This window comes from Euleptes europaea, chromosome 8 (genome assembly GCF_029931775.1).
Source record: "Euleptes europaea isolate rEulEur1 chromosome 8, rEulEur1.hap1, whole genome shotgun sequence".
Taxonomy (NCBI): Eukaryota; Metazoa; Chordata; class Lepidosauria; order Squamata; family Sphaerodactylidae; genus Euleptes; species Euleptes europaea.
The window spans coordinates 37,383,113-37,404,919 of record NC_079319.1 but is presented as its reverse complement, the minus strand read 5'-3'; the positions used below and the strand labels follow the sequence as shown (position 1 = coordinate 37,404,919).

General features: G+C 41.1%; 1 protein-coding gene across 6 annotated transcripts in view; it reads right to left on the bottom strand.

The window, feature by feature from the left end:
• NCOA2 (nuclear receptor coactivator 2) overlaps positions 1–21,807 on the bottom strand; it is a 170,519-nt gene that overhangs the window by 45,543 nt on the left and 103,169 nt on the right. For all 6 annotated transcript variants that reach the window (XM_056854038.1, XM_056854037.1, XM_056854041.1 and 3 more), the window contains exons 6-11: positions 19,664–19,841; positions 18,169–18,357; positions 15,531–15,632; positions 15,305–15,445; positions 7,706–7,853; positions 2,723–3,986 (exon numbers count right to left, since the gene is read on the bottom strand). In XM_056854038.1, the coding sequence (XP_056710016.1) occupies positions 2,723–3,986; positions 7,706–7,853; positions 15,305–15,445; positions 15,531–15,632; positions 18,169–18,357; positions 19,664–19,841 (2,022 nt within the window). The remainder of the gene's footprint in view (positions 1–2,722; positions 3,987–7,705; positions 7,854–15,304; positions 15,446–15,530; positions 15,633–18,168; positions 18,358–19,663; positions 19,842–21,807) is intronic.

Below are 21,807 nucleotides of genomic sequence, written 5' to 3'. Positions count from 1 at the left end.
ACCACTATAGACTTCCATGAATATAGTTTCAAAGGGTAGCTGTGTTGCTCTGCGGTAAAACAGCTAGATTCGAGCCCAACACCACCTTAGAGACCAAGAAGGTTTTCGGGGTATAAGCATCTGAGAGTCAAAGCTCCCTTCGTCAGATAGCTGACAAAAGGAGCTTTGACTCTCGAAAGCTTATACCCTGAAAATCCTTTTAGTCTTTCAGGTGCTACTAGACTCGAATCTAGCAACTCTAGCCTTGTTAATGTTTTCTACTAAGTTGCATGGAAGCACTGAGAGAACATGCTCAGACGCTCTCTCTTCATACCCTGCCAGAAATTTTATTAGTTTTTAAGGTGCTACTGGACTCTTGCTCTTTTCTACTGCTATTTACAAACTAACACAGCTACCCATCATGATCTCTCTCCTCTTTATTAGCATCATGCATGTCCCAGATCTTCAAAGCAGGTTCCTGAGCTGAGTGCTGGCTAAAGCTAAGCCTTGGGCCTTGAATACTCAAGCAGCTATCACAGCATATGACTAGCTTCATAGCATAAGACTGAGTATGTGTAGAAAACTGCCTCTTGCCTCCCCATTTCATAGATCATATTTAGGAGAAGACCATCGGTCAGTGTTGCCACCCCGGAAGTCCAGAGCCTGCTCTGCCTGAACTAACATTGCCCGATATAGCATGTACTATAGGGGAGGGGCCGTGGCTCAGTGGAGCATCTGCTTGGTATGCAGAAGGTTCCAGATTCAATCCCCAGCATCTCCAGTTAAAGGGACTAGGCAAGTAGGTGATGTGAAATACCTCAGCCTGAGACCCTGGAGAGCCGCTGCTGATCTGAGTAGACAATACTGACTTTGATGGACCAAGAGTCTGATTCAGTATAAGGCAGCTTTATGTGTTCATGTAATACAATCATCTGAGGAGCATGCCAAGGATCCCAGGGACCTCTCAGGTCACCCTAGAATTAGTCCATGTACTCCTCTGCAGCTTCCTATATAGCTAACTTCTCAAATGCTTCCAAATCAACCAATACAACAGAAAAATAATTCCCATATTTTGCTGAATGCAAGGGTCAAGTTTTTCAGGGATTACATATGTTTTATGTACATCTGACATATGTTCACAATTTAGGCACAAAGAGAAAAGGCTACATTAAGCACCAGCCAATTGAGCCTTTCTTCCAGCTTTCTTGCAGTGCCTTTATCCATTGCACACAGTATAAATCTGGTCCCAGCCAAGACTATTTTCCACCTGGCTTGTATATTTTGTCAGCTGCCTTGTACACCATTATATTTCTCAGTAATACTTTCCCAGGACTTCTGGGTAATAGCGTCCTACAATCATTTGTATTTAGTTTTTTTTTTTAAATTAAGAGTAACTATCTATAACAATGGCAAACAAGCAAATTCTCTGCCAATATTTTGAGAAGGCTGGGGATAACAATTTTTACATGTGTTAGCCAACTGCTGTGTAAATACAGGGCTCACTTCTAATTTGGCAGGTTTAAAAGACCATGAAGCAACAAACAGTGCAAGCCCTGCAAACGAATATATCAGACTCTTCCTGAGCTACATCTAAAGCAACTCTTCAGTCAATATGTATTAATACTCTTTGCACCAAAACTGACTGGCTCACATATACACACATCCTTGTAATACACGGATGAGCAAGAGAAAGGATAAGCAGACGTCTGAAAAAAGTTCAAAGTTATACGGTAACTTTCTAGTGACAGAAAATATTTGCCAAAATTGAGGAGACAACGTATTTGTGCGCCAGGAAGATGACTACTTAAATATGCTACCTGGAGTCATGCTATTTTTGGTATGTGATTCAACGTGTTTCCTGTTCAGAAAAAAAAATCCACTTAAAAAGGAGGAAATGTTATGTTTACTTTTTCACCAAACTCTTTCTTTTAAAATATTTACTACTCTACCATGGCCTTACTGTATTCCCAGAGAAAACTAAAAAGTGAAATTAGTAATTGTTTAAAGATCCATCAGTTCAGAGGATAGGCTTCAACAACTCTATTCAGGAGGTAGGAACCACAAGAACACAACAGCTTTTGTTCTTGGAGGAGGAAGAGAAGGGAGGAAACTGAGGGTGATGGAACAATTTAGAATATTCTCTGCTCTACCATTGTATTAAACAGTGCGTTTTGATCTATATTTAGATTCTACTTCCTGTGGGAAATAAGTTTATGCTGTATCAAATACCTTTTTTTAAAAAAAAAACAACTCTAGAGAAACAAGTTGCTGCCTATCATACAGAAGCATCTACATACTTTTCAGGCATCTTTGTACATACTAGGCCTGGCCCAATGAGCCACTGTTATGTTTGCTCATTGGAGTGTTTTCATTTTTTCCCTTCAAAACAAGATCTCCCTCCCCTTTATACTCCCCGCCTCTATTATTAGCCACCTTTGAGAATCTCCGTAATAATAAGACAGGCCAGGCAACGCAGTGCCTCTGATGTCTGCTGCTTCACTCCCACACTTCCTCTTTGCCCTGCAATACACGGCTGATGCTGTGCCAGCCACCACACTAGAGGCAATTAGGGTCAGACCTTTCCATCCCGCCAAGTGTTGGTAATACGAGCAAGATCACTGCCATGCAAATGGGATCAAGTGCCACATCCTTGGCCCTATCAAAACATAGTCAGATGAAGATGCCAGATAATGAACAAGAGCAGCTTATCTGTGAATGAACAGTGAAAGAGGAAACTTCTTACCTGTTCGTTAGGCTCAAAGCGCATCTCTTCTTTGTCTGGCTTCATAGCTACTGGCTTTGTGCTACTGGAAGGGTCTGTCTTACTGTCCAACCGTTCCAGTTTCGGGGTGATGTCTGGTAAACCAATATCTTTAGTATCATCTTTATCTAGCAAGTAGCGAAGTAGTGCATTTTCTTTCTTCTTGGGACTCACTGGTTCCTGTTTAACAGTCACCTCTGAACCAGGAGCTGTGCTACTGGTCTCCTGGCTCAATTCTTTGCCTGTGGCCTCTGCTGTGAGCTTGGCCAAGTCTACAGGAGAACTACTGTCCTGCAAGAGTCTGTGCAAAATTTTATGCTTCTCCTTGAGCGAAGTTCCATGTGCTGAACCAGAACCAGATAAACCCACGGAGTCCTTGTTAGAATCTCCCATAGTATTAGACAAAGGTGAAGGCTCCATCTGATCAGATTTGGTGGTCAGCAGCTGTAAGAGCTTTGTCTGGCTTTTGCCATCATGTAGTCTGTTTTGTCCATCAGACCTGTCACCACTGACACCCTGGGGCATGTTATCGTTACTTTCTTTCTGCTCTCCCGAATGAGAGACATTCTCTGCTTGTCCAGTTGTACCTTCCGATTGCTCCCCATGAAGTCCAAAGCCATCCTTAGAGTCGATGCTTCCCATTTTGCTTAGCTGGGGAGGATTCATACTTACAGGGGAATTTTGTAAATTACCCATTTTTAGGTCAGGCGAAGCCAATGATGACCCTAGAGAGACTCCATGCCCCTCGCTGAGAGCCTGAAGTGCATTGAGGGAACTGTTGGTATAACTATGGCTATTTCCTGTGCTGCTGCAAACTCCAACAGGTGAATGCAAGCTTCCTGCAGGGGAAAACTGACTGGGTGCGATCCGAGGACTTCCTGCCACTCCAGGACTCATACGATGCCTTGGGGAAAGCATAGAATTTGGCTGACCTGGTGTCATGCCAGGGCTGCTTTGAGAGGGACTATTCATTTTTAGTGCATAGTTACTACCCTGAGGAGTGGATGCTTGTATACTTGACACATGGTTCATCCCGCCTGAACCGCCAAACCTGCCAGCTGGCATGCCCATTTGTTCCTTTGGGCCATTTATGGCAAAATTCATATTGCTACTGATGGTCATATCCTGACCTGGATTCCCACCGCACATGGCCTGATGGGCAGGGCTGCTGGAGTTAATTGGGTTCAATGGCTTTCCCATTGCTTGTCCAGTTAAATCTTGGTTCATTCCACAGACATTCTGTTCCCTGTAACATGTGGGGAGAAAATCAGATAACAAGACATTATAATTGACAATTTAAATGCTCAGTTACATCAGAATATACTTTTGACAGTCCGTGTGCCAAGATGGACAGCGTATTTAATTGTATTCTTATCTTTTCCTAATCCTGTAATAACATTTCTTTATCTTGTTCACACTTTAAAACAGATAACCAATTTTTTAAAAGAAAGAACAGCCAATCATATTGTTTGCAAAAGTCCTTATTATTCCTACTTGAAAGTTTGGAAAGAGATGGATTTAGATGCCACGACAAACTCTAATTAAAAAAGGTTTGTCAGCACTGTGCATGAACATAGTTTGTTTACTATCCTCACATGGTCCCCTTGCTCCCCTCTCCTCCTCTAGACACACACAGCTTGCTTTCTGGCTGCTGTACTCCAGCATTCCCAGCTTGTGTGGGGAGGAGATGATGACCAACTCTAATTTGCTGGACCAGCTGCATTCGACCATTAGGTCAAACTGGATCTCGATCAAACTGATACATGTTAAATTAAGTTCCAAAATGAGAGAGGAGAAGGAGGTGAGAGCAGAAATGATGACAAACCAGTCTGTCATGACAAGCTGCAACTGAACTCCAGTCAGGCGCAGACACAGCTTGTTGCAGTGCCTGCTGCCACCACCTCACTTTGAGTGTGGAGCTTGATGCAAAACTTCCCAGTCTGATCAAGCTCCAATTTACCACGATGTCTGGATACAGGTGCGTTGTTGAACAGGAGATTGCTTATGCCATACAAGCTGGGATTCTAACAAAATCAAGTTGTTATTCTTAACCATTCTAAAACTTCATTGCAGCTTGTTGTGACATCTGAATGAGCCAGATATAATTCTTTTCTCCCAATGAGACATCAGATGGAAAGGGAACCCATGTCCTCGTTTCATATCTAAAACATTTTTTGTTTGCTCATTTTGGAAAGTTAAACCGAAAAATATACAGCGGTAACAACTATCTTGATATTAAAAACACAAGACTGAAAGTTGCAGCATTTCCCCTCTGCGTGCCCATCCCTAAACGCACTACAAATAACTCAATAGTAGACAGCATTGTCAGTATTGGAGGGGAATATAAGACAAATCCACACCTCTGCATTTAAAAACAAAAGAAAATAAAAAAAAACATTTTGAAAGTAACACTCCTTCTATAGCCCTGAACCTGAGTTTTCCATGCTCCCAATAAGAAGTACATTTTTAAATCATTTCTTCAAACCCCTCCCCCCAAAACTGCAAGACTGCGCTAAGAAAGGAGCCCTCAAAAGCAACCCTACTGAAAAAAAGTTGGCATTACACAGAGAAAAACTTCATATATACACACATACTGAAATGGGTAGATTAGAGACAGGGATGGAGCAAAGAAAGCAGAGAGAAAGGCTTTTCCACATGAAAAAAGGGGAAAAGAAAGACTAGCCATGCTGCAGAGAGACAGACATATTTCTGTTCAGATATCTTTTGTTCTGTCTCTTGATTCGATATGTTCTGCAGATAGGGTTGCCAGGTCCCTCTTTGCTACTGGTGGGAGGTTTTTGGGGCGGAGCCTTAGGAGGGCGGGGTTTGGGGAGGGGAGGGACTTCAGTGCCATAGAGTCCAATTGCCAAAGCGGCCATTTTCTCCAGATGAACTATCGGCTGGAAATCACTTGTAATAGCAGATCTTCTGCTACTATTTGGAGGTTGGCAACCCTATCTGCAGTATGAAGTGCAAAGACTCCAGAGAGTTGAAAACTCAGGCAAACCTATCCGTGAGGAAAATACAGATAAGGAGTGCACAGTATACAAGACCTTTGTCACCAGCTGCATAAACAGAGGGAATACTGACAGTTGATTTCACTAAGTGGACTGCTTCTCTTTCTCCTGCCCACCATGACAGGGAATGCCCAAATTATTTTGTACTACCCATTTCCCACAATTTTTGGAGGCTGTAGGTTTCCTTGCTCTCCGAGACTGCAGCAAATATCTAATTACCTTTTACAAAAAGGAGAAGACATGGTCCTACTCTTCCCCTTTTCAGAAGGCACATGTCTGAAACACCGAGCGGGGAAGGTGTAATGTTATTTGGCAATGTGTTCAATCCAATGCAAGGCAAGAGGCCCTAGGAAGGGAGGAAAGCTGGACTTCTTGCCTGAAAACTCAAGATAAATTTCATTCTCTTTATGTGTGTCCAGTGCTTTGCTACATAGCTTCTTACCACTCATGACTATTCTTGTGAGAAGCAATAGCCAATAGATAGCTGTGACATCTAAATTTAAGGGAAATTGTGTAAGTAGGGCCTTTAAAGAATACTGTTAATTTAATTCTTTTTACAGATTTTCTTGCAAGGTCTTTGTAATTAAAAAAATAACTTTTGTAAAGTTATTTTCAAGGCCTTAATAAAAGGGCTTGACCTAAAAAAACATTGTTGGAGAATTAAATGTGTGCAAAATTGAGTAGTGAAGGGAAAGGGCTTTATGGACTATATTCAATAGCGTTTTTCTGGCACAGATTTAGACATTCCTTTGCAGTGTTTGCACTGTAAGTTCTGCAGTTGAAACATTTAAACTTTGCCCTGCTAGTGGCATGAGAACAGGAAAGAAAAGCTGACTAGAAAGAGAAACTGCCTAGTCAATTCTCGTTAGTAAAAGATGAATGGAATGAAAGGGGAAATCACATTTAAAAAACACCAAGGAAAATGTTGGTTAATATCCTGTCTCTAGCATTTCTTTATATCTGGTAAGAAAAAAACCCCTTAAATTTACTGTAAGTATTTGATTTCCAGCTTCAAGTTTTTAAACTTACTGCCTCGGCTGACACCTTTGAAATAGCAAAGGGGTTCCTTACCTCCAAGAAAAGCAGTTTCAAATTGTTGAGCATTTAGTAAGGAGGTGCATACTTGAACAATGTTGCAGTCCTTTTATTTCAGTTTACAGCACTTAATTCTTTTGCAATAATCAGAAGATAACAGCATGCAATAAAATGTGTCATTTCTTTAAAAAGCCTGCTAATTTAAAATAGAGCCTTACACAAATAAGCAAATTGAATCTAATGACTCCAAATAAAATTAGTTTGTCGTTTAATTGACAGGGAAACTGTATGTTCTGCAGAAACTATTCATTTGAAAAACTAATTGATTAATCCATGTTATGTGTGTATTAGCATGTTAATGATTTACAAGCCACAAAAAACAGCCCTGTATTTTGTAACAGAGCGGTTAACAGCTTTGCTTCATTGTGTGCAAAATAACATTGTGTGTCTAAGAGAACTGTTTCAGATTTCATCAGTACCAAATCTCCCAAAGTTATAGGAATAAGCCTAGTATGCAATTATGTCATGACAATGACCAGAACCTAAACATGATAGGGAGATCTTAAAACATCCATTTTTATGGCATACAGGATAACTACACAAATTAAATACGAATGGTTGGAATTGCAATCTGAAAGAACAGTTTCTTACCCCTACCTGTTAGTAATAGTGTTGTTAAATGGCAGTCTTAAATTCACTTAGTCAGAAGCTCAAGTCAAGTCAATGGAACTTCCTTCCCAATAAATGTGTAAGACTGAGAGACTTATTTTCCAAAGATACCTATGGCTACAGCCTACGCTGAAAAAAGAGCTATCAGCTTCCAGAAATGCAACATACAGTAAATTATGTACTCTTTCTGCAGCTGCTTCTAGGAAGTGAAGATTATCAAGATAAAAATATTCTAATAAATTACCTGTGAAGCATATGCAAGGATATGACAAGCTGAGGTTCGCTAGTAGTCTGAGAACGGATGAGCTTGCTCTTCGTTTGGGCAGAAACTATATTGCCATCAGACAAGGAAAATCGATAGACAGGACTGAATGCTAGCCCCTGCCTCAGCACTGAAAGCAAGTAAAAACAGCAACAAAGAAGCAGTAAGAAATCCAGATTGCTGCAGAATTATCGACATGAAAAAGTAGATTTTTGCCATCTTGGTTGTCTTCTTTAAGAGCAGGAAGAATCTGTAATTCATGTTACAAATTCGGCAAAGTTTTCTTAAGGGAAAAACTAATATTTTGCAGATCAAGGCCAAAGTACAAGCACAGTAAACGGCAATAGATCTTAAAATTGGTGGCAACACTAGTAAAACTTCAGTACTTACCTGTGGATTTCCCCTGTGACAGTTTCTCTGAACAATAAACCTAAAATTGGGAGTAATTACTCTCCCCTCCCCCCTGTAAGGCAGACCTGAAACCAGCTAGCCTAGGACAAACTTAGTCCTGTCAATCTCCAGATAATGATCACACACAGTCATTGTGCTATAGAGAAACTAGTTAAGAACACTGACAGGAATAAAGTTATTAATGAGGAACAGGCCTCATAACGAGGCAATGTACAGACCTAGTATCCGAAGGAAAGAGAAATCCCTCCAGAACACATGCCAACTTGCGCCATGACATGACCAGGAAGAGGAGAACTCTTTGCCTGCATCTCAGTCAGGTATTCCCACAGCCAGCTGGGAATGCAGGACTCGTGAGTCTGAAAGTGCATGATTTAAGGTATTGGTATAGAACTAGGTTCCCTACAGTCTCTGATTCCGTATAGACAGACTCATGGACTGTACTCAAGCCCAAGAATTCATGGGCCATAAACAAAATTAAGATGGACTGGAGTAGCTGTCAGAGACTCAAAGGCAATCTTACCTTGAGCAGAAGTAGGACTTGACTGCATGATAACAGCCATAGTAGGAATGAGGGGTAGTCTAAGCACCTTGGCCATAAACTCACTAGGTGGTCTTCCTCAAGCTACTTTTTCTTAGTCTGAGACCCACCCCCAAATCTGTAGCATCTTGATTATAATACAGACAAATATGACACAACATATGTAACGTGATGTAAGTAGTCAAGAAGAGTGGAGCATGCATAGTAAGACCGTACCACAACTATGTGTAAACACAAGTCTGCACCAAAGTTCCTAACCTGGAAGATGAAGCTAAGGTTTGAAACGGATTACAAATCCTGGGTTGGGGGTGAGTCTTGGTTTGCCACTTTGACTGCTATACTATAATAGAAAGGCCAGATATAAATTTTCCAGATAAATACAATAACAATATCAGCCTCGGTGCAGACATATCACTGAACCATGTTTAAAGGTATTGGGGTAAAAGCTGGAGAGAGCTGGATCGGAGAGGAATGAATGTACAATCCTGACATCTTTTCCCAGTCCATTAAACAGCTAGGACACACACACTGTTTGTGTTCATACCAGCCTTAAAAGGACACTAGTAACGGCTACAGAGGGTTAGGAAGATCATAAAAGCAGCTTGGGAAAGCAATGGATCTGATAGGATGAGCAAGAGAGAAGAAACTTAGAGATAGAAGATACTTTAAAAAACAGACCTAGTAGTATGCTTCTTTTTAAACATATACCACAAGTTGCTTTTGCTGCTCTTGCAAATTATTTTACCACCTAGTCACCTCATGAAGAAATGTTGCTTAATGCCCAGCCCTTTTCATTTCCTGTGCATCATAATTTGCTTCCAGTTTAGTAAATAATTTTAATATAGCCCCAGAGCAACTACGTTTCCTTTGGCACATATTCTGAGCCCCCTTTGGTTTCCACTGGGAAAGAAAGCATATATTTTCTCTCACTAAAACCAGGGCTGAAGAACACTTCACGTATTTGGCTTATACCTATCTGGCTTACTATTAGTATTAAGAAGTGGAACTCCAACAGGTACAGGATATGCCTGTTGATCCTGTATTTCCTTCCGCTTGCGGAGTGCTATCCTCCCACAGCAACGGCTGTTTTCTTACACTAGGCACTTTTCTGCCCAGGGAAGACGCTGGCCTTGCATTAGCAGAAAGCGCCTAGTGCCTGAGAGACATGCTGCACAACAGAGGGCCAACTCCACAACAGTAGATGGAGCTGCACATACAGAAGGAGAGTATGGCATCCAAGTCATTGACTCCCATTTTCTTGTATATGTTAAAAAATTTTAAAATCATTTAAAAATAATAACAGCGTATTATAATCACAAAAGCCTAGTCCTGACTTAAGTCAATAAAGGACTAAGGTGTGTGCGTGTTACGTCCAGTCAAGTCGCTTCAGACTCATGGTGACCCTATGAATCCAAGTCCTCCAGAATGTCCTATCTTTGACAGCCTTGCTCAGAGCTTGCAAACTGAGGGCTGTGGCTTCCTTGATTGAGTCAATCCATCTCTTTTTGGGTCTTCCTCTTTTTCTGCTGCCCTCAACTTTTCCTAGCATGACTGTCCTTTCCAGTCTTCTCATAATGTGACCAAAATACAATAGCCTCAGTTTAGTCATTTTAGCTTCTAGGTACTAAGGTACACAAGGGAAATCTACTATATAAAACCAGGTGACTGGATCCTATGAACCACAAGGAAGGTACTTGTGGATGTGGATTTTTCCTGAAACCTCCTTCCAGGCTGGCAATCCTAAAACTTCCCAAGAACTGATTTTTTTTTTTGGGGGGGGGAAGAGTCTGAGGAGCTGTGTGCATGTGCCACAGAGGGATGCTACCTCTTGTGTCAATGGAGCGACTTGCACCAATGAAAGAACCATTAGTGTAGAAAGGAAGATGGGAGCATTTTTGTCTGATTCCCCTCCCTCCACACACACTGTGGCATTTTGTCCAAGAGATTCCCTTATCCGCAACATCAGTGTTTTTGAGGCATCTGGGAGCTGCTAGGGGGAAAATCCATGCAGCAATCAAACCAAGATTTTCAGTTCCAGAGATCTGGGTTTTTAAATTCAATTCTATCCTAAGGGCTTTACTGAAACTACTATTTAAACAGTGGTTTCATTAACACATAAGGAACAAATCATGATTTGATAATTAAAGGAATGAGCCTCTGAAATCTTCAGGCTTGCGCGCTCCTGTCCCTCTCTCCTCATTTATGGCTTGGATAATAGTGAAGACTTCTTGGATCTGGAGAAATTGTAGCTTATCGTGACATCCAAAATGACAAGCCACACTAATATGTTTTACTTTATTCAGTTGCTCTTAAGTTTGTCTGGAACAAAGGAGGCTTCAATATCAGAGTGACAAATGAGGGAGAGGGGAAGGAGAATGCTCCTGAACTGACCCAGAGTGTACTTATATTAATTTTGACCTTTTATTAACTGTGAAACCCATAAAGTAATTTTGATTCTTGACTTTATAAGCTGGCTCTAATCACCATCAAGCTTTGTGTTTATCCCAAGAACCTTCATTTAGAACCTTGCTGGTCTGCCCTGCCCACCCATTCACTGTCCAGTTTTTGAAAGCATACCAAATTTTTGTTGTGTTAAACTTTGACAAGGAATGGTTTTTTCCCCATCTATCTTGCCAGAATCTTGTTAAAAAACAAGACTTAAGTTTTAAAGATGCATCTTTTGACAAAACCCTTTGTCACTTCCTTTGGTGCACAAAGCCCGTTTTTATTGCTGACCCATGATGTGTTTACAGTTTTCTGTATCAATCATGTTGTATATCAAGTTACACTCAAGACACTGACAATCCCAGTCGAGTTTTTCCCCCCCTCCCAGACTTGTAACACTGGTATGGTTGGATTCTTTCCCTGCTCCTACCTTCAAGTCATCTGTCATGCTACTAAATTTTAGAGCTATTATTTCGGCAGGAGGAAAACAGGAAACACACGTTAAACGGACAGAAGAGTTTATGTAGAGTAAGAATGCAAAGAAAAACAAAGAATGTGCTGGCTGTGGAATAATGTTAAAATAAATTTCACACTGAAGGTATGTCATTGTTTTAGTTTAACCTTTGGGCAGAACTTCCAGAGGTAGCAGCAGCACTTTCAGAACGCAGCAGGAAATTCCAGCACTCCCTTGTCAACAACACTGATGTTAAGAACTCACAAGTTAAGCCTTTTTTTTTAAAAAATGCCAGTTTAATGAATCACTATTTAAATTTATTTACTACCCTTCTAAAAATGCACATACATACACACAAAAATTAAGCTTTTAGATTAGTTTTAATTTTTATACTATTTGATGCAAAATTTGGGATTGTGGCATTATAGGGCACTGCTTATGATAGTGGTCAGCAGTGGATGAGACTCTTGTTCCAGGATGCATTTAAAAACAACATTATTTGTAGAACTCCACTTCAAAAGCCTTCTGTCTGACAGTGAGAATCTGTTAAGTCAGAAGACTTGATTCAGATATAACCTCCTGTTGTTTGACACCGAGTCAAGGTTAGTTACTTCCATCCATTCTCCCACTTCTTTCAGCATCTAAAAGCAGAGGCCTAATCCAGCTCAAAATAAATGAGATGCTGGGATATCTACAGCAGTTTAAAAACGTCAATAGGAGACAAGCAGGGCTGCACTAGGATCAGGCTGCAAGGGGGGGGGGATTTAAATCTATTTTTGTGTGTCCTTTCACCAGAGCCCCCCCTCATCACTTTCATTAACCATCAAAGGAAAAAAGGATGGTATCTCATCTTTTGCTTCTACAGGGAACAGATTTTTCTTTTAGCTCTTGTTTTATGACTGCTGATTTTGTTTTGCTCTTGAATTTAAATTGTTTTATTGAGTATTTTAGATTTTACATTGTTAGATTTTATACTGTTAGCTTGAGAGCAGGGGGTGGCATCATCTAAACACATACATACATAAATGTCTAACTAACCTTTTGGAAAGTGAAGTCTGTGGCAGCAAGGAAGATTCTGTCAAGATAGACGGAAAAAACCATTCCTTGTCAAAATTTAGGTTACAATCCGATCAGTTTCTGTCGGCCTAGACTCCAGTGCTCTTACTCTCCCTCCCACTCAGACTAATAACCCCTCATATTGTGTTAGATGCAGCTTCTGAAGTTTCTCAAATCTGAGAGGTTGCTTGTTCAACACAGGGAGTTCTTCTGGAAAGAGCAAGTACAGGAGAGAGCCAGTGTGGTGTATTGGTTCAGAGCAGTGGACTCTAATCTGGAGAACCAGGTTTGATTCCCCACTCCTCCACATGAGCAGCAGACTCTAATCTGGTGAACCGGGTTGGGTTTCCCTATCTTACACATGAAGCCAGCTGGGTGGCCTTGGGCTAGTCACAGAGCTCTCTCAGCCCCACCTACCTCACAGGGTGACTGGTGTGGGGAGAGGAAGGGAAGGAGATTGTAATCCAGTTTGATTCTCCTTAAAAGGTAGAGAAAATTGGCATATAAAAACCAACTCTTCTTTTTTTTACAGAGATACTCTAATGGTAACATACAATGAACCCACAAACACTCTTCCAGCAGAGTCTTCCAGAAATAAATGGGATTTTCCTGAGGACAGAGCTCCAGTCTGTACTACTTCAAATCCACATTCCCAGTCCCCCACCCCTTTCTTTTAAGAATCTGATCAGCACACCATGCTGTATCAATAGAGCTAATTCTCAACATGGCCAAAGCTGTGTATACTTAAATCCCCAGACTGGAGTCATGAATAGACAAGAAAGATTTTTCTACAAACCTGAAAAATGCTCCAGGTTTGCAGAAAAATATGAAACCTAAAAACACCCCCCCAAAAAAAAACATTGGGGGGGGGGGTCAACCTCCCAAAAATAACAGGAGCAGCACCTGTAGCTTTAACAAATGAATGCCCTCAGTGGATGTTGCTAGGCAGCCACACAGCCTTCAAAGCCTTTGTTTCTGTCAGTAAAAAGTGGGGGAAGGGTCCTTTCCAGGGCTGTTTTGGCTTTTAAGGGTGGACTCATTGGGGCCAGGCCTGGCAGTAATCACAAGACTTACTGCCACATGACTTGCATGACTCTCCTAGGCGCAGCTGCTTGCTCCTGTTCAACAACACCACCCCTAGAAAGCCAGCGCTGTTTAAAATTTCAGACCAGGATCTGTGAGATCCAGGTTCAAATCACCACTCTGCCATGGAAGGTCACTGGGTGACCTTAGGCCAGTTACACATTCTCAGCCTAACTTACCTCACAGAGTTGTTGTGAAGATCAGATGAAAGGCTGCTCTGGGTCTCCATTGTGGAGAAAGGTGGTGAATAAATGTGGTAAAAGTATAGCTGAAGGGGCAGCAGATAAAAATGTAGTGGGTTGGTGTGTGAGAAGGAAGTGGGGAAGATGAGGATATGGGGGCTGCCAGGAAGAGGGAAAGCAAAAATACAAGGGGAGGTAAATACAGATTTCTCACTATGTGACTTGGCCTGGCCTAGCAGCCAGGGATTTCCCCAGAGCAGCTGACAAGGCTGGGAAGGTAGAAAGACTGAAGACTGGGGTGGGAGGAAGAATAAAGGTAGGTTGGCTGGTGGGTTAGGAGAGAAGGAGGCAGAAACAGGGGAGCGGCTATGAGCACTTTTAGCGAAGGAAAAGAAGAAACAGTGGTGAAAGAGAAAATGAGATGCCTTCCGCAAGTCCTTGTGGGTCCTTTACTTGTTATATATTTTTGGGCTTTATCACATTCAGTGATAAAGTTCCAACTGATCACTATTGAAGCCCATATTAAAATAATTCACATTATTCACCAAAGGAAAAGGCTAACATTACAGGGATCTTCTAATTAAGGTGAGTGAATACATTTATCCTTTACAGAAATGGCAAGAAACAGTATTATGTGCCATTTCATTAATGCAGAAAGGTAGGACTAAGCACATTTTATTGACTGAATTGTACAGAACAGCTGTCTCGTTCATGCATGATGCTTACGTAAGCAACATACTGAAATTTTAACACTAACATAAAGCAGGATTCAGATACCCTTCAACTTGCCAAGTGCAGCACTCTGAAATTAGCATTTCTGTCTTTGCCCAATAAGTGCATGTGTATGTGTGTGTATGAATGTGTGACTACTGATTATAATGCTTTTAGAGCAATTTGTTTACATATCGGCAATCCAAAACTGGCACCAGGACATTGCACAGTCTCTTCTTTCAAATGATTCTCCAGGAACATAGGATATGAACAGGACAAATTCATTATTCAGAGGTTCAATGTCTGCATAATCTGTCTAAATTTATATTTGGGTCAGTCGGCTTCTGTCTGATCATACTAAAGTTCCTTGCTTTCTCAGTTTTGCATTCTAGTTAAAGAATGATAATGCTTTGCTCCACAAAAGAGCTCAGATAGCCTTCACCATTTCATCTTGAAAATATATCTGACAAAGCTCCCTATGCCATCCCATGTGTAAGTTGTAGACCCAACCGATACAACTTTCCCAGTTCACTACAATGTTGCAGACACATCCATCTAGTCATGGAACCATTTCCTAAAACCCTTTGCACTCACTAGTACTCTGAATTGATCTCTAGATATTCCATCTAGATTGTTATAGTTCCTTTCTGATATAACATTGCATTACAACATTTAAAGGAAGGTTTATATAGGAACCTTACCCTCCTGATGATGCCTTTTGGCAAAAGACATCTCTCCTTCATGCTGTGCATAAAATCTCTGTATGCACCTTCTCACCACATCTTCCCAGCCAGGCTTCATAGCTGCTCGCATGGTACTAGTGTCTAGTGAAGTTATCTTGCCTGTGTGCACACAAAGCTGTTGTTACCACAGATACTTCCCACAATGTCAGTGTTATCATCAGTTTAACTTCTGTTATCACAATACCTTGCAAATCTTGGCGAGTACTAAATGTCTCTGATGAGGGTAGAAGTGGCCTTTCTTTCAACGGAACTCTTCTTGCCACGCATATCAAGCAAGACTGCAAATCTTAAACAGAATTTTTTAAAAATTGAAGACATAGGAAAACCGGGGCAAGGAAAAGATTTTACAATGTAGAATTACAATAAATAATTTACTTTACTAGAACTGATGTCCTTTTGTTAAACTGAATACTGTTCTTTGTCAGCCTCTAAGGAATACATTGAAATTATTTATTTTGGTTATTAGCCCGCTCACTCCCAGAGGCCCTGACCAGGTTACAGTAAGCTCCAAACATATGACAAAACCAAAATTAACTTCAGACAGATAAAGCTCAAAACATTTAGAAGTGTCTTTTCAACCCACCCGTTCCCGCTCTTATGTTACAAACACTCACAAGGCTTCCATCCAAACGTTATCCAAAATGCATATGCATACCATCCTCAGATATACAGTGCACATCAATCCCCAAATCAGTTCTCCAGGTCCCAACATTCCACCATCTCCAAAAATAATAGATCTTAACCATCTCCAATTCTTCCTTTACCTGCACCTTTGCTTTCACATGTCTCAAAGCAATTCCCAAATCAACCCTTCCTACTTCAAAATAGTAATAAAACTCACACACATCTCCTGCACTTTTCTTGATCAGACTTATGTATGGAAACTGCATCCATCCCCAACCAAGCCTCTTTTCAGCTGCTGGCATGTCAACATTGCCAGCAGATAGATAGTAGTTTCTGTTCAACAGTAACTATTGGGTTTGAGATACCAAGAACAATGATTCGACATTGGTCCAAGATGGAGTTGCAGCAGGAGAGACAGCTGAGAACTCCTGATATCAGACAGGTTTTATGCTGGTTTTCCTTGGACATTGACTTTTCTGCCGTGTTCCTAGCCATCCTAGAAACAGGTCTGCACTAATTATCTTTCAGTCTGTGGTTTTGGCTTGCTAGGAAAGCTCTCATTTATGACTGGAGTTGGAGCATTATCGCTTCCAAGCCTAATTAACGATCCACTGCCTGAGTGACAGTATGGGGAAGAACAAGAATAGGAACTTGAAACATGCCAGGAAAAATCCTAACTCTGACTTCCCGGGATCATCTCCTCCTCCTAAAGCCAGGAAGAAAGCTAACCCTGATTCTCCGGCACTTTCTCCACCCCCCATAGCTGTAAATCAACTTTGTATGGATACCTTTCTCAAGAATGAAGCGGAGGATAAGTGCGTAATTCCCTGTTCCAACAGCTATAATGTTCTGACAAAGACTGAGTTAAGAGATAATGACAGCCCCTGCCCCATAAGGCAAGAAGAGGAATACCAAGAACAACGTCTCCTGCTTCATGCCCTACACTCTTAAAGTGGGGGCAGGGGAAGGCAAGACCTTGGATCTTCTAACCCCCATCAAATACTTGTATGAATTCCACCAACCACACAGAAGCATCAAAACATCTATCTCCTTAATGTCAATAATTCCACACCAGGTACACATAAGAGGAAGCAGTCCTTAACTATCCTTCTAGTGGCACCACTTTTTGACAGGTCACTTTTTGACAGCTGCCTTCCTATAGAGGTAGTTGTGCTTTTGTCCTTACAGGACAAATAGCAGCTCTTTAGAGCTGCTTCTGGTTTGAAAAAGGGTGTGTGGAGCTTAAATACTCCTTCCCTTCCACTGCTTTCCCTGTCAGGGCCCTATGTATCTGCTTTTAAGGGGGAAAAACCTAAATACTGGGAGCTTAATTCAACTCACAGTATCGTTTCTAGTTTGACCCCCAAAACAGACATTTGGACCCACTCTTTCAATGAAGGAGAAAGCTTTTTGACCTGGCTCTCCCCCACTTCAGGTACTGTAATGTTAAGTAAACATAGATTAACTTTAAATGCTTAAAAAGAGAGGAGAAATATTTATTTTATCATTCACCCATGCACTACATACATCTGGAATACTGCAGTTTAAACATTTTATTCAAAACATACTCCATGTGTGAACATAGTTTTTATTTGTAACCATGGAACACTACAGTAGTTCAAATGTATTTCATATTTCAGGATAAGCCAAAAGAGAACAATAAGCAATTTAGTAGACAGAAAGCCATAATTTTTGAAAGCTTGAAGGAAACTGGGGTTTTGCCAGAGCAAAGTAACTGGGAGGATTTTGCTTGCATTTTCATTGTTGCAAGCTCAATAGGATCTTCAATTTGCATGCTAATTGCTAAGCACTCTTGTTTTGGTGTTAAGTCTCAATACAACAAGCAGGGCTTACTTCCATGTGGGTATGTTTAAGGCCACATCAATTGTGCTTTGGATGCAGTCATTTCCAATATACAATTACGATGAGCACATTTCTACATGCATATCTGCACATACTAGATGCCAATAAATGTCTACCTAGCTTTAAAAGGAACAAGGAAGTTCAACTATTTTGCCGTCTAATGAGACATTTTACAGGAGAGAGATCAAATATCCAGATAATCTGACATGAGCATAAACAGTAAGTGCTAGTTCTACTGGGGAGCTCAGTTAATTTAGATGACCAGTAGTTAACTGAACCTTTGAGAAATTCTGTTTCATTTAGAAAGGCCAAAGTACATAAAATGCTCTGGTTACCTTCACCATCTTCCTTGATGGACTTTGGTTGAGAAACAGCAAAGCACTGCATAGTTTCATATTTCTGATGTGCTTCCTGGTTATCATGGCCTTCTTCTTCAGAATCAGTTAACGGTTTTACCAGCATCCGACAATTAAAGGTATGGCTGTTGCGCCTAGGAGCCTCACCAGACCACGGTCCCCCATTCACTGGATAAAGCAAAGATTGCAAACAATAATAAGATGATGGGCAAAATTCTGAATTGTCATTTTAAAGCATTAAAAGGCGATCTATATCTTGAGTGGGGGGGGGGGAATCCTGCACACAATACTAATTATAGTAAACTTCAATGCAAGTGAACAAGGCTGCTGACTTAAATGTACTTCAAACTATGATGCTACCACACAGCTTCCACTTCCTGACCACAAAATAAATATCGTCACAAGTGTCAGTGTATGCATTTTTCATACACAGAGATCATCTCACCACTAGGGTAAAAAACATCATATGAAGCAACCTTTAGGAAGATCAAAATAATTCTCAGCTAAAATGTCTCCTTTAATTTGAGCTCTTTAAAGAGAGTCTGAGCAATATCCTAATGCAAAATACTAAACATGTGCAAATGAGGAAACAATGAAGTGGTTTCTCAGAGCATAAGGTATCTTCATGGGCATTTCAACAAATTATGTAAAGGTAATGAGCTAATGATTCTGAAGAATTGTCAGTAGTAGTAGGGAAAGCCAAATGCATTCACAGCAGTTTAAAAGAGCTTTAGGTTAGATCTGTAAAAAAAAAAAAAAAACACAAAGGGACAAAGAATACAAGCTTGAAATTAAGCTTCTGATAGCCATATATACTTCCATGGCCAGTGTGAAGCAGTGGTTAGAGTGCTGGGATAGAACTTGGGAGGCCTCCACTTAACCTTGAAGTTCACTGAGTGACCAATTCCTCTCTCTGATCCATCTCAGAGGGTTGTTATAGGGTAAAATGGGAGAAAGGAGAATCAGGAGCTCTTTGGAGTAAAGACAAAAGGAAAATGTGCAAGACACAATCTATCACCCAGCACGATGAAGAGTTCTTCAGAACTCAAACAATTGCACATTACGTTGTATTTATACTTGGTGTTAATAAAGATTATTACACGGTTTCTGTTTCTGGATTTTGATATGGACCAATGCAGCTACCCACAGACTTTATATAAAAAAAAAAAATAGCTTTCAGATTCAAAAGATGGGAGGAAAAAGAGAAGCCATGCTATCTATGTTTATGATGAATCTGATAAGCTGACCTGATAAGCTGTCAGTTGCTATATGAACCTATGCACAAAAGTCCAAGTAAGGCACAGTAAATGAAAACGTCATTTGAGAAACTGTTTTAGAGGAATCAGCAGAAGTTAAGAACAGCGCTTATAATGTACATATTAAGTGACATTAAATGAAAGCAATTTCAGAGCCAACTAATGAAAGAAAATCTAACAAAAATAACATCACAATGAATACATTTAGAGCTTTGTACCTAAAGATTTTGGCAGCAGGTTTCTGACAAACTCATTATGGTCCCCTACGTGTAGGATACTATACACACTTGTGTTCATCAGTTCTTCTTGGTTGTATCGTAAGAACTGTGTCACATTCTCCGACACGAACACCACATTACCTTCCAAGTTCACTACGAAAAAGAAACCATCGAGGGCCTGAAAGATTTTTTTTAAAAAGAATACATACATTTTAAAACACTGAATTCTTGCAGAGAAAATGGACTTTAACATCATGTTAAACCTATGTATCATCTGTTTAACCCATGTATCATTCTATCTTTCATTTCTCTATTGACTGAGATATGGAGAAGAGAGTGAAGTGAAGAGAGCAATTCACCTCATCAGACTTTTTTTTTTAATCAGTAAGAAGTTTTCATACAAAAGAGCAGTTCAGTTGCTTAGCAATACCTGCTATTTTGATGAACGTACGACTGAGCATAAATGCCTAGAAACAACTCCGAATCTTCCTGGTTTAATTTTATACAGAAGCAAGCACAAAAGTAAACTTAATTCACAATATATCTGTTAGATACTAGTTTCACATTGATACAAAGTCTGAGGAGTAAACACAAACAAGTGAAGAGAGAAGAATATACCACCTGTAAACGTTGTATATGAATTAAATGATAAACAAGTCCATGTCAACATACCGTATATACTCGGGTATAAGCCGACCCGAGTATAAGCCGACCCCCCAAATTTGAGGCCAGAAAAGGGAATTTCTTATTGACCCGCGTATAAGCCGAGGGTCAATAAGAAATTCCCTTTACCGGCAATGCTGCGCTCTAAAATGGTGGCCGCCATTTTAGAGCGCAGGGCCCCTGCCCCAGGTCGCCCTCCCGCCGGCCTCCCAGGCCCTCCCGCCCCACCCCACCCCAACCCCAGTGCCATCCAAGGGGGGGAGGGGGAAGAGCCCCTGAACCCCCTACTTACCGGGAGACGCGGCGAATCGGCGGCGTGGCCTTCCTGGGCCGGCAGGAGGCCTTTCCAGGCCCCTGCCGGCCGGAGGAAGGCGCTTGGGCGCGTGGGTGGCGGCGGCAGCGCAGCCGGCAGGGGCCTCCTGCCGGCCCAGGAAGGTCCCTGCCGGCAGAAGAAAGGTGCCCAGGCGCCTGGGCGGCGGCGGAGCTGCCGGCAGGAACCTCCTGCCGGCCCCTCCAGGCCCCTGCCGGCAGGAGAAAGGCTCACGGGCGAGGCTGCGAGCGGTAAGTTCCTCCCTCCCTCCTCCCCTCTCCTACCGTATTGACCCGTGTATAAGCCGAGTTCGGCTTTTTCAGCCCTTTTTTTGGGCTGAAAAACTCGGCTTATACACGAGTATATACGGTAGTTTGAAAAATACGGGACAAAATATATCTGAAAGTGTGCCCGATGTAAAGTATGCTCAGGCTCTATAGGGATCAGAACTGGGAACTGTAGGATCATTTGTTTGTCTCATTCTCTGCCCCTTATGCAAAATCCCATGCTACTTGTTGTTTTCATTGTGACTATCACCAGTCCAGATTACAGTGAAAGTGGATATGTTGCTAAATTTGTATTATGAACTCTTATTAAACCAGTGTTTATATTTAAAAGATACAGAAAACCAACAATTTTAAAACAGCCACACAGTTCATTCAACTAAATTCTGATTCAATCTGGCTTGATTCTGCCCTATTTGCAATCAGATGATGATCATGGGTAATTAAAAAAAATTGAAATACTGAATGGGAACCTAACAGGGCTTTCCCCATATCTTCATTTGCACTTCTTTGCTGACATCCTAACTCTACCGGTAGTGTGTGTTTCTGCTACTTCTGCTACTTCTTGACATGTAGTTTCTGCTACTTCTTGACATGTACACAAGAATCATCTGAATAAAAGTCATCAACATCATAAGCACGTATATTTTAACTCCTCTTGCTTACACTGAAATGGAAAATGCAATTACCCTTACCCATTTAGGGTTAAGAAAAGAACATAGGAAAAGCCATGCTGGATTAGACCGAGGCCCATCAAGTCCAGCAATCTGTTCACACAATGGACAACCAGGTTCTCTTTCCTAAGGTCACTCGTAATTTATTAGCTGTTCTCCCATGTAGCAAAATAGTGAAGAAACCATGTGATGCAACTTTTCTTGTTCTCAAAA